General features: G+C 43.5%; 1 protein-coding gene across 1 annotated transcript; it reads left to right on the top strand.

Moving 5' to 3' along the window:
* The first annotated feature begins 467 nt into the window (after positions 1 to 467).
* Positions 468 to 23,495, top strand: TIMM22 (translocase of inner mitochondrial membrane 22). The gene is made up of 4 exons (XM_073616873.1): positions 468 to 958; positions 7,910 to 8,106; positions 16,640 to 16,712; positions 23,198 to 23,495. The coding sequence occupies exons 1-4, from the start codon at positions 706 to 708 to the stop codon at positions 23,272 to 23,274; spliced, it is 600 nt and encodes a 199-aa protein (XP_073472974.1). The 5' UTR covers positions 468 to 705; the 3' UTR covers positions 23,275 to 23,495.

Below are 23,495 nucleotides of genomic sequence, written 5' to 3'. Positions count from 1 at the left end.
AGATTACCAAACAGGCTGTGTGTTCCCTCAGAAGGTTGGGGGAGTGTGCAGGAAGTGTCATTCATGTTAGGAGAGCGGGGGTCGCTGTGCGGGATCCCTGCATCCTGTATGGAAAGAGGGAGCGGGGGGGGGGGGTGCCCAGCAATGTGCTGACTGACTGCCACACTTCTGCTGGCACCTGGAGTACACCCTACAATAATTTTTTTTTTTTTTTAAAAGGTGTTTATATAAAGTTTTACAGAAAACACAACTCAAAAAGAACAAAAAAACTGTCTATTTTTATCTTTCTATTATCATCTTTTTTATCCACTCTCTTTTTATCCTCTATCTTTTTTTTTTATCATCTCTCTTTTTTACATCTTTCCGCTTTCTTACTCTATCCTTACTGTGGACGAGTGCGGGGTGTAGCAAGATGGCGGCGTCGAAACGTCACTTCCGTTACATATTCTGACGAAACAGCGGCATTCTGATGGAACACCTGACCGCTGTCACACATTGAGGCGAATCTGTCACTCTCACTGAGAAGGCTCCTCTGTTTTCCGGTCTCCCGTACACCCAGTCCTGAGGAAAAAATCATCTGTAGACCGTACAGACCGGAGAACACTATCCGCCACGTTCTATGCTCTATCACCCGGTTCCAGTGATTTCCTGACTTTGGCTCGCTGTGTGGAAAGTGCGGGGCGGAATCAGTCACGTGGGAGTGTCATGGCGGCGCCCGGTGGAAGCTCCATGATGACCCCCGGGATCGGTGTCCAGTCCCCCCATATACCCCCTGGGGATGGCACTTTGCAATACAGTATGATATTGGAGCACCTTGTGGGAGAGAAGAGGAGACCGAAGGAGATGATCCCTGGGGGTCTCGGAGGGGTCCTCACACCCATCAAATCCGATGAGCAGAAGATGATGGAGCGGGTGATGGAGTCCTGTGCCTTCAAAGCGGCCCTGGCCTGTGTGGGGGGTGAGTGTGAGGGGCCGGGGGTGCTCCTAGGGACTGCAATCATCCCTCATTACTGACAGGGCTGAACTACCACCCCCACACACACCCCCAGGGAGGATAGACGGGGGACATCTCTCCGTGACCTGTCCCTGTCCCCGGTCCTGCCAGGTAGGATTGCCACCTGTTCGGGATTCACCCGGACAGTTCAGGTTTGGAATCATGTGTCCAGGTTTCAAACTGCCTGAAACCCGGACACATTATTCAGACCTGACTGTGGCCTCCCAGCAGGGTTGCTGGCTGCAGTTGTCTAAAGTGAGAGTGTCTATTACATTCTCTTTCACACTGCCCAAAGCCAGCACTAACAATCCCCCCACATACAGATGGGAGAGGAGAGAGGGCTCGATCTGCTCCTCCTCCTCCAGCCTCTGCCCCTCTGTGCCTGCTCACACTGCAATCCCCGGTGCTGTGCCTCAGAAAAGGGAAGTGGGGGTCGGAAATTTGAAGTCTAGCAGCCTCAGATACATCTGGATGAGAGGAGCTGACTGCCAAGTGGTGAGTGAGCTCACCATCCATCCCTGTCTGTGACTGAAGTCTCCCCCCTTCTCTCTCCTGCCTCTGAGTGAGTACACTAAGGTAAATCAGGGTTCTCAGAGCACCCCTTATATCACAGTTCCCCTTTACACCAGAGGCCACAGTGTTCCCCCTTACATCATAGTCCTCACTGTGCATCAGAGTACTCAGTGTTCCCCCTTAAATCAGGGTTCCCAGAGCATCCCTTATGTTAGAGTCCCCAGAGTTCTCCCTTACATCAGTTCTTTCCTTACAGTGTAAGGAAACTCTGTGGATTTAGATGTAAAAGGGGAACTGTGTGGACTCTGATGTAAAGGGAGACTGTTGTGATTAACCTCATATGATTAGAAATGTCATTTAATTGCAAAATATATGTATAGTTTATACTATTAAAAAAAAAAATACTGTGCGCCACTAAAGTGTTCGGGATTGACTTGAAGAAAAGGTGGCAACCCTACCACCAGGTGACCCGTCCCTGTCCCCGGTCCCGCCAGGTGACCCGTCCCTGTCCCCGGTCCCGCCAGGTGACCCGTCCCTGTCCCCGGTCCCGCCAGGTGACCCGTCCCTGTCCCCGGTCCCGCCAGGCGACCCGTCCCTGTCTCCGCCCCCTCCAAGCGACCCGACCCTGTCCCCAGCTCCAGTCCCGCCAGGAGACCCGTCCCTGTCCCACCAGGATCCATTAGATGTCTTTGCTGGCAATCAGAAGTGTTGTAGTTCATTACCTCCTGCTCTCCTCATTCAGAGATTTTCAGAGATTTGGGGGGGGGGGGGGGAAACCCATGGAAAAATCTATTTTATTTAGTGGTGTGGGAAGGGTAAGCGCATCTGGTTTTTTTTTGCAGGCTTTTGTCCCCATTGGGACAATTTCACTTACAGATGACCAGAAGTTTTAGAAGAGGAAAAATCTCCTTAAAGCGGAGCTCCACCCAAAAGGGGAAACACTGCTTGTCTGCCTCCTCTCTCGCCCCTCCCTTCGTTGCACGTTTTGAGGGGATTTTCGTAAAAATCCTGGAGGAGGCACTGGCCCCCCCTGAGACTGAAAGGAATATCAGTCATCCCATACTTAGACAACCTTTTGTTTTTTGAACCCAATAATGCCCAATAGATTTAATTCTGCCAGGGATCCTCTATGGTGTTCTTATCCTGCCAGGAATCTATCAAAGCTGATAGCCAATCACAGGTGGCAGAGTTGTTCCCTGTCTATGAATGGCTGTCTGCTTTGACAACTTCCTGGTGGGAAAGCTGTGGCTGGTTTGGACTCATGTCCAATCCCGCATGAGTTAAGTTCCCATCTTGCTGAGCCTCCATTGGTAAGACGGAGACATTGGTGTTCCTCCCCCACTTTCAGAATGATGCAGAGAAGCCATGTGCCTGACGACAGATGGGATGGGACAGGGGAGGAGGGCTAGCGGGGATTATCACCACCATGTCCCTTCTGTGCATATGGGTAAAATCACTGCCCTGTTGACCTCTTTTACCTGCTGACCTCTACATTGACCTATGTGACATATCTCTCTATCTATCTATCTATCTATCTATCTATCTATCTATCTATCTATCTATCTATCTATCTATCTATCTATCTATCTATATATATATATATATATATATATATATATAATTCTTCTCTTTTACAGTGTCACAAAGATAGGGTTCCACTTTCCTCAGCACAGGTCTTGTGTCAGTAATGAAAGGGAAGAGATCCCATTTCATTTGTTTGAACTGAATGTTGATGAAGATGCTCCCTGCACTTGTAAACTCGCCAATAAAAGCTCTCGCCTTCCTATTCTCCATCTGCTGAGCTTCTCCACTACCCGTACCCAGTACTGCCGTTTATTTACATGGTGCATCCTGTTCAGTAGGGCTTTATATTGGAGAATATGAAAATCATATTTTCTTATGACATTTAGAAAGCATTTTATGTGGCAGTAAACTGGTGTGCACTTGTAATAAAGTGAGTCAAATCAGTCAATAGTTTAGCTGTACTCAATTTTATTATTTATCATTCACTTACAGTCTAATTCCAGACAAGTGAGGAAATGAGATACAATTTCTGCCAGCTTTTTATTCCTACCTGTTACCCCATTAGGGAGGTGTTCTGTCTTCACAGCACTGCAGTTGCAGAAATAATTCCCATTGATCTGCCAGGAAACCATTAAAGAGGAAGCAAACCCTGATGGGTTTTACTTCCTCTTTTTTTTCCCCCATTCAAAGTAAAAGCATAATGGGCTGGTATGCATCGCATACCAGCCCAGTATGTGGCACTTACCTGCAAACGAAGCCCGCACTGTCCTCTCTTGTGGCCATATCCATCTTCGCCCCTCTTCCTTCCAGGGGCCGTGGACTCCGACTCTGTGACTGGCTGGAGTCGTGTGACATCCCTCCCATGCATGCGCGAGGGAGCTGTCGGTCGCGGCACTTGCTAGTGAAGAAACGGCACGGAGGGCTGGGTTTTATGCCAGATTAACCGCACTATAGGTGAATGACGGCTACAGCGCGACTCGATAACCCTGGGAGGGCATACATTGACGTCCTCCCAGAATCGCGCGGCCGTTTACCACGTGATCTCTCTCCCCTCTTTAACGATCGGTACAGTGTGAGCGGAGAGGGGAGAGATTGGTTACAACAGCGCTGTGGGCTGGATCTGTAGTGCCCACAGCGCTGCTTTGTGCCCATTGCAGCCTCATCCATCCATCCATGCTCAGTCATCCCTCTGTCATACTCATCCATCCATCCATGCTCAGCCATCCATACTCAGCAATACTCATCCATCCATGCTCATCCATCCATACTCGGCAATACTCATCCATCCATGCTTAGCCACCCCATCCATACTCAGCCGTACTCAGCCATCCACATTTATGGCTCATCCATCCCCATTCATGCTCATCCATGCCACATTGCAGCCTCATCCATGCCACTACAGTGCCTCACAAAAGGGTAATTGGTAGGCAAATTAAATTTGAGAAATTTATGCCCCTAGAACACCTGACGGTGCTCCCTGCATGTTGGGCCTCTGTATGTGGCCAGGCTGTAGAAAAGTCTCCCAAATGTGGCATCACCATACTCAGGAGGTGTAGCAGAATGTATTTTAGGGTATAATTTTTGGTATGTACATGCTGTGTGTTAGAAATATTGTATAAATGGACAAAAAAAATGACATGTTCAAAAGACTCATTATGCCTCATGGATTATACGTTGGGGTGTTAGCTTTCCAAAATGGGGTGATTTTTGAGGCGTTTCCATTGTCCTGGTGCTCCAGGGCCTTCAAAAGTGCAAGAGGTAGTCAGGAAATTAGATGTGTAATTTATGCTCCTAGAACGCCTGAAGGTGCTCCCTGCATGTTGGGCCTCTGTATGTGGCCATGCTGTGTAAAAGTCTCACACATGTGGTATCACCATACTCGAGAGGAGTAGCAGAATGTGTTTTGGGGTGTAATTTGTGGTATGCATATGCTATGTGTGAGAAATAACCTGCTAATATAACCGTTTTGTGGAGAAAAAAAATAAAAAGAAAAAAATTTTGATTTTGCAAAGAATTGTGGGAAAAAATTACAACTTCAAAAAACTCACCATGCCTCTTACTAAATACATTGGAATGCCTACTTTCCAAAAAGGGGTAATTTGGGGGGTATTTGTACTTTCCTGGCTTGTTAGAAATGAGATGTGTGATCAATTTTCAGAGATTGGCGCCATAGCTTGTGGACTCTATAACTTTCACAAAGACCAAATAATATACACCAATTTGGGTTTTTAAATATGTAGCAGTATAAATTTTGGCCAAAATTTATGAAGAAAATGTACTAATTTGCAAAATTTTTTTAACCGAAACGAAGAAAAATGCTTTTTTTTTTTTTTTTTTTACAGAATTTTCAGTTTTCTTTTATAGTGCAAAAAAATAAAAAAACCAGCAGCGATTAAATACCACCAAAAGAAAGTTCTATTTGTGTGAAAAAAGGACAAAAATTTCTAATGGGTGTTGCATGACTGTAATTGTTATTCAAAATGTGAGAGCACCGAAAGCTGAAAATTGGTCTGGTTAGGAAGGGGGTTTAAGTGCCAAGTGGTTAACAGGTAGTTTTCTTCATTTAAAAAAAAAAAAAAAATACTTTTTATTGCAAAAGTAAAACAAAATAATAAGTATGAAATTCTGAATAATCCGGTTACAAACCAGAATGTGTACAATCTTCTAAAATAAGTGATCAATGCACAAAAACAAAAGACAACAAACGTTTACAGCACATGAACAACTTATACAATAAGATGACTTGTAAAGATATTTAAATTGAATATAGTCAACCGTTTGGGGCCAAAGCACGCTAAGACCATACACACATTAGTCATTAACAATGGTGAGATCTGAGGAGCACCAAACAATTCCATACTTTATTATATTTTTGTGGACATCCCCGGTGTTCATATAAAACTTTCATGTAAGGTAATATTTGTTTAACTACATTCAGCCATTGTGTTAAAGAGGGGAGAGGGTTGAATCCATTTAATTTCTATCTGTTTCCGGACCAAAAATAAGGATTCACACAGAATCGTTCTAAGGTGACGAGTCCATTGCTCTTCATCTAATAAAACCAAAAGACACACCTCCGATGTGAGCGCTACCGACATAGAGAGGAGTTTAGGCCAATAAGCTGGTAACCTGGCTTTCTTCATTCTTAAAGTGACGGAAACATGGGGTGATGGTTTTATTTATTTTTATTCCACTTTAACCGTTACCCTACCAACCGCCGCAGTTATACTGCGGCAGGTTGGCTCCCCTGCGCGAGCCGTCATAGCTATACGTCGGCTCTAGGGGTCGGGATAGCAGGCATGCGCCCGCTGCATAGCGGGGGTGCCGACGATCGGGATGACCGCTGGCCACGAGCGATCGTAAGCAAGAGAGACAGAACAGGGGCGAGTGTGTGTAAACACACACTTCCCTGTTCTGTTCTGACAGGAGTGACAGATCGTGTGTTCCTATTAGCTAGGAACCACAATCAGTCACTTCCTCCAGTCAGTCCCCTCCCCCTTCAGTTAGAATCACCCCCCAGGGAACATGGTTAACCCCTCGAGCACCCCCTAGTGTTAACCTCTTCACTGCCAGTGACATTTTTACAGTAATCAATGCAATTTTATAGCATTGATCACTGTATTAATGCCATTGGTCCCCAAAATTTGTCAAAATTGTCCGATTTGTCCGCCATAATGCCGCAGTCATGATAAAAATTGCAGATAGCCACCATTACTAGTAAAAAAAAGAAAAAAATAATAAAAATGCTATAAATCTATCCCCTATTTTGTAGACGCTATAACTTTTGCGCAAACCAATCAATATACGCTTATTGCAATTTTTTTTTTACCAAAAATATGTAGAAGAATACACATCGGCCTAAAGTGAGGAAAAAAATAGTTTTTTTTTTATATATTTTTGGGTGATATTTATTATAGCAAAAAGTAAAAAATAATGCATTTTTTTTCAAAATTGTCACTCCTTTTTTTTTTTTTTTTGTTTATAGCGCAAAAAATAAAAACCACAGAGGCGATCAAATACCACTAAAATAAAGCTCTATTTGTGCGGAAAAAAAGACGTGAATTTTGTTTGGGTACAATGTTGCACGACCGCGCAATTGTCAGTTAAAGCGGCGCAGTGCCGAATCGCAAAAAGTGCTCTGGTCAGGAAGGGGGTAAATCCTTCCGGGGCTGAAGTGGTTAAATCAATTGGTGGCTGATTCTTGGATATATTGTTGACCTTGGAAGGGTATGTCCCCAAGATAATTAAAGTGACAATAAAGGTTAATTAAAAAAAAAACAAACATGTCCTACTTACCTGCTCTGTGTAATGGTTTTGCACAGAGCAGCCCCGATCCTCCTCTTTTTGGGTCCCCCACCAACGCTCCTGGCTCCTCCTTTTCAGCCAGTGCCCCAAATAGCAAGCCGTTTACTATAGGGGCACTGGTGCATGCTCGCTTCCGAGCCCCACTCTATGCATCTGTAAGACACAGCGGTGGCTCGCCCCCCGCACTCTTTTCATTGGCTCAATGGCTGTGATTGGCAGTAGCAGGGCCAATGGCGCCCACTGCTGTCTCAGCCAATGAGGAACTGGGGAAAAGGTCAGCTCTCGTGCAAATTGCTGGATTGAGGGGGCTCAGGTGAGTTTTAAGGGGGCTGTGGGGGTCACTGCACACAGAAGGTTTTTTACCTTCCATAGAATGCATGAAGGTAAAACAAACCTTGAGCCTTTAAAACCACTTTAAGGTGTGCCCATAGTAGAGATTCAAAACTGGCAGCAGAGATGAGGTTGCGGATTGAATTTGCCCACACCTATATACAGTCCTTGTAAGTGTGCCTCATTCAGTCCCAGTAGAGAAAATGTCCCTTATGCTTCCTCCTTTTTTTTTTTTTTTTTAAGGTTTTGTCCTGGGTGGCGCCTTTGGCGTGTTCACTGCCGGCATTGACACCAACGTGGGTTTTGATCCTAAGGATCCTTATCGTACACCTACTGCTAAAGAGGTGTTGAAAGACATGGGACAGAGGGGAATGTCCTACGCCAAAAACTTTGCAATAGTGGGTGCCATGTTCTCCTGCACGGAGTGTCTAGTGGAATCGGTAGGTATATTTCTGACTTGTTTTAACACTTCCAGTTATATATGAATATGTAAACCCAACATTTCATATTCCTGATATGTGTCTGCTGTACCATGTACTTGTATGAGAGAGTCTCCTGTTCTTTGTATTCCCTTGTGTGAAATCCCTGGTGTTCCCGCTAGTCCCTCAGCTCTCCTTTCAAAAACTAGGCATGCGAGTATAGTGTGGTCAGTTCTCTAGCTATGCTAAGAACTCTCTGCTCTCTCTAAGTGCCGGTTCACACCAGCGCGCTCTGCACTGTAGTGCAAATCACATGCGGTGTCCGTGCGATGAGATTTCAGCCATACAGATAGTATGGCTGATATCGCATTCAGACCAAACTTGCACAGGACCCTTTTTTTTTGGTCCGCACCAGAATCAGATTCATGTTCGAACTGTCGGTTCGCAGTGCGATATGTGAGCTGAAATGGGGGTGTCATTCACAATGTATTGACACTTCCGGCAGTTCGCATATGGCAGTGTGAACTGTTGTGTGATTCGGGTGCGATGCGGGAACTCGCAGTGTATTCGCAGGGTTCCCGCATCGCCCAAGTGTGAACCAAGCCTAAATGATCAGACTTGTCCTGACACCTGACCCGCCCCCGCACAGTCATTCACTGGGAAGACCAGTGTTCTGCTGTTTCTCCTCACCCAGCTCTCTAATATTGTTATCCAGCTGAAAATGGGGTATTTATCATTTTTATATTTATACACAAATGTTTTTGCCTTTTTTTTCTTTTTTTTAATTTTAAACTGAATGGGCTGTGTTACAAGGTGAGTGTTTTACATGTACTTTAAGGCTTGGTGCACACTGGAACCGACTGCAGATCGCACAGGAACTCTGTGCGTCTCTGTTTCAGGGATGAATCGGGGCTGAATCTTTGCCTGAATTCAGCCCTGAAACAGAGCCAAAGACGCACAGTGTTTCTGTGCAGTGCGCTCCGCAACGCAGATATGTCAACCATAGAGAGCCGGTCACATTCTCCTGCTATGCGAATTGGAAAATCCACATCCAATTCGCATAGGTGTGAACCCAGCCTTAATCATGTGCAGACATATAATCTGGAATTTACTTTTCGCATGATTGGAAAATTGTACTGAATCTTCACATGATTTATTATGTGAACATACAGTAATCCGCGACTTTTGTAAATCCGCCTCAATGTGGGTGTCCGTCACAAAAAGGACTATAATAATCATATGTTTATGTTTGGTTTGGATGCAGATTGGTACATTTTTCATTTAATCTTTTTGTAAATCTAGCCAGGATTTTATACAGAAGACGTGATGCTGATCAACCCAATATACAATGTTTCCTTTGGGTTGTGCTGTTAGTGTGGAAAATCTTTCGGGACTACAGCTGTTTTCATGAGAAACATGGTATTGGGTTCCTGGCACCAATGGAAGAATCCAGTACATTGTCATGTATGTGGACAGTGCTGCTGATATGGTTGCTCAGCGTGTCTGAACACTAAAACAACAAAAAGGCTTTTTTTACTTGTCCATTGGGGGACACAGGAAGTCTTTTATATTAAACTGCCGTCTACAGGAGGACTGGACACTGGCAAACAACCTGTAACCCCCTACCCACTACTAGCATGCCTCGGGTTTGTTCTAGGAGTCCTAGGAGGATGGATGTCTTTTTTTACAGCTCTGCTGTGTTAAGACTACATTTTTTTGCTAGCACCTTTTTCGTTCTTAGAATTGTTTTCAGGATTTGGAGTACCTCATAATATATTCTATTTATTTATTTATTTTGTGTCTATTTGTCTACCTACAATAGGAAATCTGTGCTGCATTTTTATTAAAGCATTGTACCAAATAGTCTTCTACTGTAAATCCTTATGTAGATAAACTAGTCAGAGTTGGGCCTCATTCACACTGTGTTTGGCAGGAAAAATGAATCTGGGAAGTCATCTGTAAAGTATAAACCACTTTTATGCCTCTCAGGTCACTTTTTCCTGCGTTTTGATGACCCTGCTTTAAAGCAGGTATGGTCCCATTTAGGCTAGGTTCACACATATGCGGTTCTGTGAGCCGCGTTTTGCAGGGGAATGGCAGCCCATTCATTTAAAAGAGCTGCTGTGCCTCCTGAAATGCAGGGAAAAGGTTCCTGCAGCATTTTAGAAGCCGCAAGCTCACAACAGGAACCACAAGTGCAGTGCAGGTGTGATTTCCAGTGCATGCGGTGTGCCATTAGGCAAATGCTAAAGGTAAAAAAATAAAAATTAAGAAACATGTTTATACTTGCCTAGAATTGCAGAGTGGCCCGAACCTCCTCTTCTCGGGCCCCCCACCGGTGCACCTGGACCCTTCTTCTGTCCAGTTCCCCCATGGGAAGCCGCTTGATTGACTGCCAATGGCTCCCAGTGCCCCAGCAAAGCCAGTGAGACCTGGAAGTGAGGGGAGAGAACCGCTGCAGATGTGTACAGCACTGCATCTAATGAAGGGCTCAGGAAAGTATAAGGGGGATGCTGATGCCTAATTTTTTTTTTTTTTTTATTTAAATCAATTTTATTTTTTTATTTTAATTAAATGCTTTTGGGGTAAAAATCTATCTAAAGATAGTTTTCTATTTAAGATTCATTAATAATTTAGTTTATGCAGCATGAAATGGAGCTTAGTTATATAGTATGAGGCTGTATATTCTGCAATATTTACATTTTTGGTAAATTCATTTAATGAATCCAAGCGGAGATAACATGCACTGCATTGTTACATTCTAAATATTTCACAGTGACTATGAGATAAAACAAAGTTCACAAATATTCCTTTTATACTATTGTTTTTAAAAACTATGTACGCCACAAACTATGATTGAATCAGTTCTGATATTGCTGTTTTATTAACATGACAGCTTATTATTCTAAATAGGAAACCTTCATTTTGTTTGCAAATATTAAAGATTCTAACTACCAGCAAGAATAAGTCCTTACATTTAGCCCGGGTTCACACCTATGCGAATTAGATGCGGCTTACACCGCATCTAAATCGCAGGACATTTTAAAATACATTCATATGAATGTATCTGGTTCACATATGTGCGTTGCATTCGCACTGCGCATTGCACAAAAAACGTGTGCGTTTTTTGGGCATTGCGGTGCGAACTACAAACCTATTATCTCCTATGGGAACGCATCTGATTCGCAGATGCATTGCGTTCTGAACATGGATTTTCTCTTACTCCTCACTACACCTCCCCCCCCTCCCCCCCCCTCCCTCCCCCTCTCCCTGCTCTCTAATCCTGAGCAAAAACGCAATGAATCCATTGAACAGGAGATTGTTATCTCCCCAGTGAAACCTGAGCTTCAATTCGCACCGCACATGTGTGAAACCAGGCTTAAAGAGCACCTGTCATGGCAGCGCCTGGTATCCACTCACCTTCTGCCGCCACGTCCCTCACCTTGTTGTGTCACTGCTGCATCACCAGCCATCCCATTAAAGTGAATGGGACTGTCGATGAGTCAACAGCGGGTCAGAGGAGGAGCTGCTGTGGGACAGAGGTGACAGTTGCTCTTTAAAAATTATGATTTAAATCGAGTTGAATTAAATCAAATCCACCCTGATATTGCATCTGCTAAATTTGGAGCTGGGCATCCATAACCTGTGGGCATGAAAGGGTTAACACGTTATTTAATCTTTTCGGGCTGCTGATTTCTCCCCTCCAGTGATTGCCCTGTTTGTTGTACAGTGAATCCCGAGCTCACATCCCCCCCAGCAGTCATATGGATGCACACAATGAGCTGAATAGAAGTCATAACGCAATGTGGGGGCTGAGTTTGTGCTGCTGATATTTTTAGCAGTTTCCAAACTGAGCCGAAGAACACGGTGATCCCAGGCATTATTCGTCTGTAGAAATCGTGTCATTCTACATCCTGACACAAAGCTCCGCTCTGCCCACACACTGAGGACAATGACACATCCCACTATCACCACTCTACATTATTCTTATTGCGTTTGGATCATATAGCTTGACAATGGATTAAGAATGGATATCCAATTTGCTTAACTAGAGGGCCGTTATTTGTAATAAAATAATTGTACATTGCTAGTCTATTCAATATACTGTATATAAATACAAATTGCTTCATCCTTGCAGCCTATTGTACATTTTGGCAGGCTGGAAATTTCACTGCTTAGTTTACACTGATGGGAGTTTAATGGATGCCTAAGGATGTCTAGAATGAAGCCTTACCATAGAGATTGAATGTCTTTGGCTAAGTTTGTGGTTGGGGTGCAATAAAAATAAAAAACAGGCAGTCGAGCTGCATTTTTACGGCCCGCAGCCACATAGGGGTATACAGATCACTGCTCAGTGAAAATGTCCCCCCCATTGCGTTTAGGGCTGTGGCATGGGCTTTTAGAGGTTAAAACAGGCAGTGAGGAATCTACGTAACACTTCACTGCCTGTCAAACCGCCTCTTAAAAAAATACCCACCATGGATTGCTCTTCAGAGGTCGATTGGTAGTGTAAATGAGCACTTTCTGTGCAGCGGGAAACCTGTACTGAAGAAATATGAAGGCTGCTACTGCTGCCTTTCCCTGGCGGTCATGTCAGTCCAGTGTCTTCAATACTTTCTGTGTGTTGAACTGGAAATAGTTATGCAGATAAGGAGTTCTAACTTCATTTTGACTCTCCCAGTCTACATGCTTATTTGGGTCTCAAAGTACTAAACCGTCTTGCAGTTTAGCAATGTTCAAAAGGAGGTCATCAATCGCAGGCTTCATATTTCTCTTAGTAAGGGGATCCTTTAAAGCTGGCAGACGGCTAAATACACAACGGATGCAGCAAAAGATGCCGCGCAACCCACAAACCTTCACTATAAAATAATAATAAAGTCCAAAATCCTAAGATCTTCCACCAAATTATCCACGTGTCCCATTATCTCCTTGCGCCAATATCTTCTATAGCTGATCACTAGTGCTACTCATTCATACACCTCCCATTAACAAGATACAGTGCTTTGAAAAAGTATTCACCCCCTTGGCATTTTTTGAGTTTTTGTTGCCTCACAACCTGGAATTAACATGGATTGTTTGAGGAATTACAGAACATGCCCACAACTTTGAAGATGTGTGTTTTTTTTTTTTGTTTTTTTTTTATTATTATGACGCAAACAACAAATAGGACAAAATAACAGAAAAAGTCCATTTTCATAACTATTCAACTATTCATATATCAATATCCTTGTATTTACCATCAACTCTGACCAGTATCCCAGTCCCGACTGCTAAAAAAACATCCCCACAGCATGATGCTGCCACCACCATGTTTCACTGCGGGGATGGTGTTCTTTGGGTGATGTGATGTGTTAGGTTTGCGCCAGACATAGCGTTTTCTTTGATGGCCAAAAAGTTAAATTTTAGTCTCATCAGACCAGAACGCCTTCCTCCATACATTTTGGGAGTCTCCCACATGCCTTTTCGCAAACTCAAAATGTGCCATTTTGTTTTTTGCTGAAAGTAATGGCTTTCTTCTGGCCACTCTGCCATAAAGCCCAACTCTATGGAGCGTACGGCTTATTGTCATCCTATGTACAGATACTCCAGTCTCTGCTGTGGAACTTTGCAGCTCCTCCAGGGTTACCTTAAGTCTCTATGCTGCCTCTGATTAATGCCCTCCTTGCCCGGTCCGTAAGTTTTGGTGTGCGGCCGTCTCTTGGCAGGTTTGTTGTTGTGCCATGTTCTTTCCATTTGGTTATGATAGATTTGATGGTGCTCCTAGGGATCATCAAAGATTTGGATATTTTTTTTTTTTTATAACCTAACCCTGACTTGTACTTCTCAACAACATTGTCCCTTATTTGTTTGGAGAGTTCCTTGGTCTTCATGGCAGTGTTTGGTTAGTGGTGCCTCTTGCTTAGGTGTTGCAGCCTCTGTGGCCTTTCAAAAAGGTGTGTATATGTAATGACAGATCATGTGACACTTAGATTGCACACAGGTGGACATCATTTCACTAATTATGTGACTTCTGAAGGTAATTGGTTGCATCAGAGCTTTTTATGGGCTTCATAACAAAGGGGGTGAATACATACGCACATGCCAATTATCATTTTTTTATTTCTGAAAAATAGTTGTGTGTATATATATATATTTGTCTAATTTTACTTCCCCAACTTAGACTATTGTGTTCTGATCCATCACATATAATTCAGATTAAAAAAACATTGAACGAAGGGCTGTAATGTTGTAATGTAACAAAATAGGTAAAAAGCCAAGGGGGCGAATACTTTTGCAAGGCACTGTATGCTCACCTCCAGACTAAACCCTCATGGCTAGTCAAGGGTCAAATGCGCTTTGGACGGCTCCAAATTCACTCCACCACAGATAGGCTCCCACTGTGCCATGGATCCTCCACTCACATAAGATGTTTTATTTCATAAATGAAAGAAGAATAGTGCTCTCCATACAGTAAAAACATTTATTTATTATTTAAAAGGACACTCACAAGATGTACAGCCCATATCAAACACAGGCAGTTCTCTGTCCCACCACCTCCACTACGACATCAAGATGGCCACCGACTGACCCCACAGTATGCCTATACATGTTACACCCATTACTACGGCAACCCCAAGTGAACAGGAAGTGACATCGTGGCCGGCTCCTGAACCAGAAGTGTCACAAAGTACACTATCAGTCCCTAATCTTTTTTCATGAATGAAATAACAGATCTTATGTGAGTGGAGGATCCATGGCACAGTGGAAGCTATCTGTGGTGGAGTGAATTTAGAGGTGTCCTATTTGCAGCCCATGAAGGGGGCAAAAGCGCATGTGACCCTTGACTAGCCATCAGGGTCTACACTGGAGGTGAGCATATATTGTTCATGGGAGGTGTATGAATGATTAGCACTACTGATCAGTTATAGAAGATATTGGCGCATGGAGCTATTGGGACACGTGGATAATTTGGTGGAAGATCTTACTATTTTGGGCTTTATTATTATTTTATAGTAAAGGTTTGTAGGTTACGCATGCTCTTTTGCTGCATTATTTACGGAGTGGTAGAGTGAAACCACTTTATGGTGCTTGCAGCAACTTCATGTTTAATTATTGATTTATACACAATTTCATACTTCTGTTTTATATGTTTGATGATTTTTGTGGTGTAAGGGGTAATCACATAGTGGCTGCACTGACTGATAATTCGGTTTGTTAAATACACAGCAGCAACTATATATATTTGCATGTTTGTTGTTCTCAGCCAGTCTTGTGATTCACACTCAGCACTGTGAGACCATGCCACATAATGAGATTATTGAACAAATTATCGTTTTTTTTTTTTTTTTTTTGCATGCTAATCGCAGATCGAAACTCAAGAGTTTACTAAAGTTACGAAAATTTTCCTACAAGAGAATAAAAAATCGGAAGTGATGTGTTGTGTATTTGTATTGTATTTTCGGATGAAAACTGTACTGATTAAATGAAAATCGTACGATCTGGTATTGTATGAGGAAAATTTTTGTGCTTGCACCATCGGATAATATCGGATGAACTTTCATGATCAGCTATTGAAAACTGGGTACTAACGATCAGATTATCGTATGATCGGTTCAAAATTGGTATTTCGTACGATTTTCTGATCGTGTGTATGGGCCATTAGGAATCTTGCATAAGATATCAAATGGCTTTCTCTTGCAGCTGTCCCCTTATTTTAACACTTTTATTCCCATGACATAAGATATGTCTCCAGCAGTGAGTTACACAGCAGATTAATGCCACTGGTATTACATATACAATATAAATAAGAAGCGGCACTAAATCTTGATATAATCATGAATAATCATATGGTAAATGATGTGGCATGAAAACAATTAAACATGCAGTGAAAAAAAATATGAGCAAAATATAACACAAAAAATGTAAAAACAGCAATCATATGAACGTGATATGATGAAATCGGTGCAAAATCCAGTGTTAGGTGAACACAAGTCCTTTCAATGAAAAAGTCCTTTCAATAATAAACAAGTGTGTCCATAAAGTGCAAAAAGGTGTGTAAGTAACGTTAATTGATGAAATCAAGCACAAACAATTAGCATACGCTTCTTACCAGATAGCGTGGACCATAAATTATAATGGTCATTAAAGCACAAAATAACCCGGCATCCGAGATGGGTGGTGGCTGCTCAGCAGCAGCTCCAAATGGATCAGGAATAAAAAAAAAATAATCAAGCATAGTGAAGCCTGCTAACATTTAGGTCCTTTTATTTAAAATATGTAAGAAGTACCTTGAAAGGTTGTAAACGGGCACAAACGAATCAAAGACTAGCAGACTGTCAGCTCATGAGAAAGGAACGCCATGGGTAAAGGCTAAGCTAGCGTGATGTCTTCAGTAACGGCCTATCGCGACACGTTTCTCATCGGTGGGAGTTTTGATTGCTGTATTTGGGGACCTAACGGTCTCATATTTAACTTTCTGTACCTGTACCTTGTGTCACTTTCTCAAGTCTCAGTGTTGATATCCTGTTTACAAATGTTTTACAGTATATTATGGTTCTTCTTTTTTTCATTTTAGTATCGTGGGAAATCTGACTGGAAGAACAGTGTGATCAGTGGCTGTATAACAGGGGGTGCAATTGGCTTCAGAGGTGAGTGATGATTGTCTGTGGGGCATGAGAACTTTAACTTATGCCTTAAAGTGACACCGAACTATATCCTTATTTTCCAAAAATAATTCATATACATCCACTACTTAATGACCCTGCAATCTATTTTTCATGAAATAGTTTCTTGCTGTTTTTTTCAGCCTCCTTGTAATGTCCTCCATGTGTTCCCAAAATTCTCCTTCTCCTCTCCATTCTGTTAGTTTGGAATGAGCAGTGCATGTTAGTTGCGGTCATGTACACTGCTCTATGCACACTACACATCACATAGTCCCTAATCCATCACGGGAGGGAGCAAGTGAGGGTGGCTACGTTCCTATGGACAGTGTAACCCTGGGGGAAAAAGACGTAGCCGCCCTTTAACAGGAAGTCAAATCACAGCAGCAAAAACAAAGGAATTTGGATATTTGGAGGAGGCAGAGAGTAACAGAAGGTACATTGTTAAAGTGTAAGTAAACCCTCCTATCGTTTTCAGCCAAGGAAGCTGCCATCTTTGCCTCTGTTTAATCTACAACTGCCATGATGCTGCACATGTGATCAGTTATGACACCAGCCATTGGATGGTTTGACAGTTTGGTTGAGAGCACAACCAATGGTAGTGTTACATTTCCGGCACGTGCCGGAAATGAAGCTGTTTTATGGATGAGTTTACTTCTGCTTTAAGTTAAGAATACATACTTGAGCTACCCGCCCAGTAATCTGCCTCAGAAGTCCCAGTATACTGTGGAGACATGTCCCCACCATACAGAACGGCTGACACTGCAGCTAAACTAGAGAAATTCTGTCACCAGGACGGACAGTCTCAGGCCAAAGATGGCAGCTCCCCGTCCTCCTCGGCTGCCTCCCGTGCTGCTGACAAGACCAAGATCCTGGAAGCGATCGCTACCCACCAAACCTCTTACCACCAGAATAGAGGAGGTGAAGGTGGATATATGTCTACTACGCCAAGATATGCAGCAATTGCGAGAGAGTCAGGGAATCGGAGCACCGCTTAGGCCTTGTAGAAGATGCTCTCCCCCCTCTGCAGGAGTCCTCTGACCAGGCAAACCGCCTCATTGCTCAACTCCAGCAGAAGCAAGACGACCTCGAGAACCGCATGCGGAGGAACAACTTGCTCTTCATAGGCCTTTCTGAAGGCACAGAAGGCAACAACCCTGCTACATTCTTCGAGGAGCTACTTATTACATCCTATGGACGTGAGGCCTTCTCACAGTCCTTCATGGTGGAGCGTGCACACCGGATGCCTGCCAAGAGACCACCTCTGGGAGCGCTGCCGCAGGTCTTCATCTCAAAATTTCTTAATTACAAAGAGCTCAACGCCATCCTCCGCCTAGCCAGAGAGAAAGGTAATATACCCCTACATATCCACCAGGTCATGGCATTTCCAGACTTTTCGGCAGAGGGCCAGAGGCAACGCAGCCTCTGGACCTCCACTGAAGACATCAAGAGGCGCCTGCGACTCCGCCACTTGAAGAACGTGATGTTGTTCCCTGCCCGCCTCCGTGTAGTTGGTGAAGATCGTGTCCACTTTGAGGAGCCTGAGGCTGACGCTGCCTGGCTAAATCGGCTGAACCCTGTTTGAGCTGTGAGTACTGTGTGGGCCCCTGTTTGGATACTGTCTCCCCTACATTGAAGGATTTTGCCCACCATCCTACTTTGACTATTACTTTGGCTCCAGGTTTTGCAGAGGGCTGTGCACTCATGTTATGACCGTTTATTTCAGCACATGTTTAGTTATCTTGCTTGGTTAGTGCACCCCTCTCTTTATTGCCACTAGGCAGTCTAACACCCGGGATACAAACCCTACCTAATATGGAACTATATCATACCCTATTGCCACCTGCGGACTCTGAGCAGATTTGTGGTCAATTTTTCCATCTCCTCTTTTGACCACGGATGACGTACTGCCGGAGTCCTGCTGTGTGCACTATTATTTAGAGGATTTTCACACCCCCCCCCGGAGGCTAAGCTGAAAGAAATATCCCCCTTCTTTTTATTTTTTCTATCTCAAGTCTACTGCCCCAGATGGTGGCCTGTCCGCTTTGGGCGCCATACTGGTGTTTACTATGATTCTGCACTATTTTGGGTTTTCTTCTTGGAACTAATGCTTGCACAAGTTGGGGAATGTGTAGAGTTGGGAGGGTTAGGGTGTTCTTATTAATTTTTCTGGTGATCAATTTCTATGTTTACTCTATATGTTTGACCATAAGTATGTTGCTACCCATTTACATGCTGATTGTATGCTATACTTCTGAATGCATTTCATCACTACCGCTTTATATAAGGGCCTCCAGTATCTCTAGGCCTCTCCATTGTTCTGTGGTCTCCTTATGGCTAGGTTGAAATTTGTAACGTGGAATGTCTGTGGCCTACGAGACAAACTGAAACGCACCACAGCCCTGTCCTTTCTTAAGGACCAATGGGCGGATGTGATAGTCTCAGTTGAGACCTATGTACAGGGATGTTTAAAGCGGGGGCGCTGCGGCGCCCCTGGATTTGTTGGGCATTCCACGCCACTCATACTACATATTCCAGGGGTGTCTCAGTGCTTGTTGCCAAATCATTGTCCTTTTGCGCTTCAGTCAGTGGTGTTGGACCCCCAAGGTAGATATGTTTTTTTTGCAGGCCAAGATGGCGGGTAATGAGTTGTTAATCCTGGCGTGGTATGTTGGTCCCCCATATGACTCTACTATTCTCAGTGAGGGATTCTCATTCATGGCCAAACATTCTTCCATACCGGCTATCTGGTTTGGGGACTTCAACGTGGTGGCCAATCTCTATCTGGACTGCATGGGCCTGGGATCACAAACACCTAGACTGAGACACCAGTTTTTAACATGCCCAATGATGAGCTTTAACTTGGTTGATATTTGGCGACACACATATCCTAAATGTCGGGCTTACTCTATCTTTTCCAGCTCCCACTCTACCATGTCACAGATAGATTCTATTTGGCTTTCTCGTACCCTAATCCCTAGGCTGCAAAATGCTGGATTTGGCCCCTGCCTACTGTCAGATAATCCCCCCTATTACGGAACCCTACTGCACATGCACGAGGCTCCACTCCTCTCTCCTACTAGCCCGGCGACTGGGGGAGGAGGAGGGAGCCCCAGCCTTGACGTCAATACCTGCAGCTGAGGCTCCCGGAAGTGGGGAAAGCATACCTGTGAAAGACAGGTATGCTGTTTGTCCGCCCAAATGTGCCACCAGAGGGGGGGGGAGGAGTACAATGGGCGTAAGTTCCACTTTTGGATGGAACTCTGCTTTAAAGTGGTAGTTAAGTCATTTTTTTGTAAAAATCGCTGATGGGCAAAGTTTTTATAACCATAAGAGACCTTAGGGCTTCATGTACGCAGGACGTTTTTACAACCTCTTCTAAACTATTTAACTTGACAGATAGTAATCCACGTTTAAAATGTCCATTCTGCCGCATTTCCATGCTACGTTTAACGGCGTTTTGCTGCGTTTGCGGTTAGAATCGTTTTTTTTTTTTTTTTTTTAAATGGCCAAAAATGAAAAACGCCTGTAAACGAAACGTGGCTAAACGCAACTTACCATGTTTAGCCACGTTTATTAGCGTTTGGCGCTTGAAATGCCTCTATACTCAGCGTCTGAACCCAAAGTTCCCAAAGTGCTTTATCAAAGCACATTAATAGAAAGTTATGTGGAAGGGAAAAGTGTGGAAGAAAAGGGTACACAAGCAGCAGGGATGACCAAAGCCTGGAGAGGATTGTCAGGAAAAGGCCATTCAAAAGTCTTGGGGACTTTCACAAGGAGTGGACTGAGGCTGTAGTCAGTGCATCAAGAGCCACCACACACAGACAGATCCTGGACATGGCTTCAAATCTTGTATTCCTCTTGTCAAGCCACTCCTGAACAACAAACAATGTCAGAAGCATCTTACCTGGGCTAAAGAAAAACAGACCTGGTCTGTTGCTCAGTGGTCCAAAGTCCTCTTTTCTGATGAGAGCAAATTTTGCATCTCATTTGGAAACCAAGGACCCAGAGTATGGAGGTAGAATAGAGAGGCACACACTGTAAGACGCTCGAAGTCCAGTGTGAAGTTTCCACAGTTTGTGTTGATTTGGGGAGCCATGTCTTCTGCTGGTGTTGGTCCACTGTGCTTCATTAACTGTGCTTCATCAACGCAGCCCTCTACCAGGAGATTTTGGAGCACTTAATGCTTCCTTCCACAGACAAGCTCTATGGGGATGCTGACTTAATTTTCCAGCAGGACTTGGCACCTGCCCACACTGCCAAAAGCACCAAAACCTGGTTCAATGACCGTGGGATTACTGTGCTTGATTGGCCAGCAAACTCGCCTGACCTGAACCCCATAGAGAATCTATGGGGCATTGCCAAGAGAAAGATGAGACATGAGACTGAACAATGCAGAAGAGCTGAAGGCCGCTATTGAAGCATCCTGGTCTTCAATAACACCTCAGCAGTGCCACAGGCTGATAGCTTCCATGCCACGCTGCATTGAGGCAGTAATTGCTGCAAAACCAAACCAAGTACTGAGTACATATGCATGCTTATACTTTTCAGAGGTCCCATATTGTTCTATGTACAATCCTTGTTTTATTGATTGCATGTAATATTCTAATTTTCTGAGATTGTGAATTTGGGGTTTTCATGAGCTATAAGCCATAATCATCCAAATTATGACAAATCGTGGCTTGAACTATCTCATATATTAGTTTCACCTCTTAAGTTTCAACTTAAAATTAACTTTTGCATGCTATTCAAATTTTTCGAGTATCACCTGTAGAGGAGAGCTCAGGAGCAATTGAAAAAAATGCCCAACTGCTCCTAAATGTCCGTTTTACCAGCAGCAGTGTACATGAGGCCTAAAGGTCTCTTCTGTCATAAATCTCCCCCCTGCCTGTCGGCGAGTAATGTGATCAGAACCGTGCATGCGCAGCTAAGACAACATTTATGGGCCGCTCTTAGTGCCGCTGTGATGTGACTCCCGTGTGCATGCGCGGAAGTGACTTTGCCCCGCCACAGCCAATCAAGCGGCCTAAGATCGCAAACCTGGAAGAAAGACTGGGCGAAGATGAAGACTGCCAGGACCAGGGAGAGCAGTGAGAGTGCAGCACTGGAGGGCTACGTTTGTAGGCAAGTCTGTCATAATGTACCAGTATGCAGTGCACACTAGTACAATATGGCTTAAGGCTGCCGTGGGACCCATTTTAAAAAAAAGATTTTTTTTACTTTACTTCCGCTTTAACTTGCTATAACTTCCTGTGAACAGGGTTGAACAATGTTCTATGCCTTGCTAGCTATCTTCTGTCAACTATGCAGTGGAGAGGTGGAGGTGCTTGTAGATCAAACCAGGAGAGCACCCCTAGGGTGACAACCCTCCCCTTTGTAGATGGAGTACATTCTAGGACAGGAAGTGTGTATCAGGGTGAAAATAAAGGGAAAAAAATGCTTGAACAAAATGAAAACTAATGCAGCTGCCACATCGCTGGCTTGGTAAGGTGCTATATATATATTACAATTTCGCTTTTGGGTTTTGATACACTGTAAGGCTTGCTCTAGTTCTGTGTTCCTACTGTTTGTATAATACTATGAAGTTAGCTTGTAGGTAGAGTTGTATGTGGCAGGCTCACCTGTTTAACTTCACAGAACAATTGTAACAAAGGGACACCAAGCCTTCCCAGCTGTTTAGACAAAGGGGAATAACATAGCAGGTTCTGGGACAAAGCATGGCAAATAACGTTTCCAGAAGGGAAATAATTGACAGATGATGATAGCATGTAATCTTTATAACTAAAAAAAAAAAACAAAAAAAACAAAGGGGCCTACTTTTTTCTTCTATTTTTTTTTTTTTTTTTTTATTTATCTGGGGACAAGGGTAAAGTGAGGACCACAGTGTGCTTTGTCTACTGTTTTTTCAGGACTGCTAAGCGTCGTTTCCTGCATCATTATTTAACCCGGTTCTGTTGAGTATCTAATGCTAGCCGTACACCAGTTGAAAAATCGTTCGAACACGTTTTCGAAAAACAAACACGCAGCAGTAAGAGCAAGCGATAGTGCCATCATGTAATGACCGAATTTTGAACAATATCAATGACTTTTTTTTTTTTTCTTTTTGGCTCAAAAATGTCACAACAGATTTTTGATTTGTGCCCATTAGCTGGACGAAAAACAAACTGTGAATGACGGCTTTTCAAGAGCTTTTTCGTCTAGTCTATGGACACCATAAGGTTATGCTGCTTCTGCATTGGTGGAGGGTATGACCGAGAGCTGAGTAATGACCTTATAAATAGTGCTGAGAGGCTGAAATGACAGATTTAGATATCTTATGCTATTGACATACCCAAAACACAATTCTAAACACCAGTAAATTCTTCATCCATTTTTAACAATTAGTTCTGCCTGTCTCTTAGTCAAAAATAAAGTTAAGTAGGCCTGATTCCTAATTCTTTATATAATAATAATGGTATTGTGTTCTCTTACAGCTGGCCTGAAAGCTGGTGCTATTGGATGTGGAGGATTTGCTGCTTTTTCTGCCGTCATAGACTATTATTTGCGATAGTGGATTTGTGCCACAAGGTGGCGCTGCTGCATCACGGACATTTTATAGAACCACTGATTGACCAATGAGCATACCTGCAACATGGACTCTTCCAAGAAAAGACTTTTATCAGTTGTTCTGTCAAGAGACTTATGACTAGCGGAGACATCATCTATGAAGAGTGTTGGTGTATTATATAATATAAATGTATAGAAATATGTTATTATAGCTCTTAAATAACA

This window comes from Aquarana catesbeiana, linkage group LG02 (genome assembly GCF_042186555.1).
Source record: "Aquarana catesbeiana isolate 2022-GZ linkage group LG02, ASM4218655v1, whole genome shotgun sequence".
Lineage (NCBI taxonomy): Eukaryota > Metazoa > Chordata > Amphibia > Anura > Ranidae > Aquarana > Aquarana catesbeiana.
Note: the sequence above shows the minus strand (reverse complement) of the source record. Positions and strands in the feature narration are given on the sequence as shown.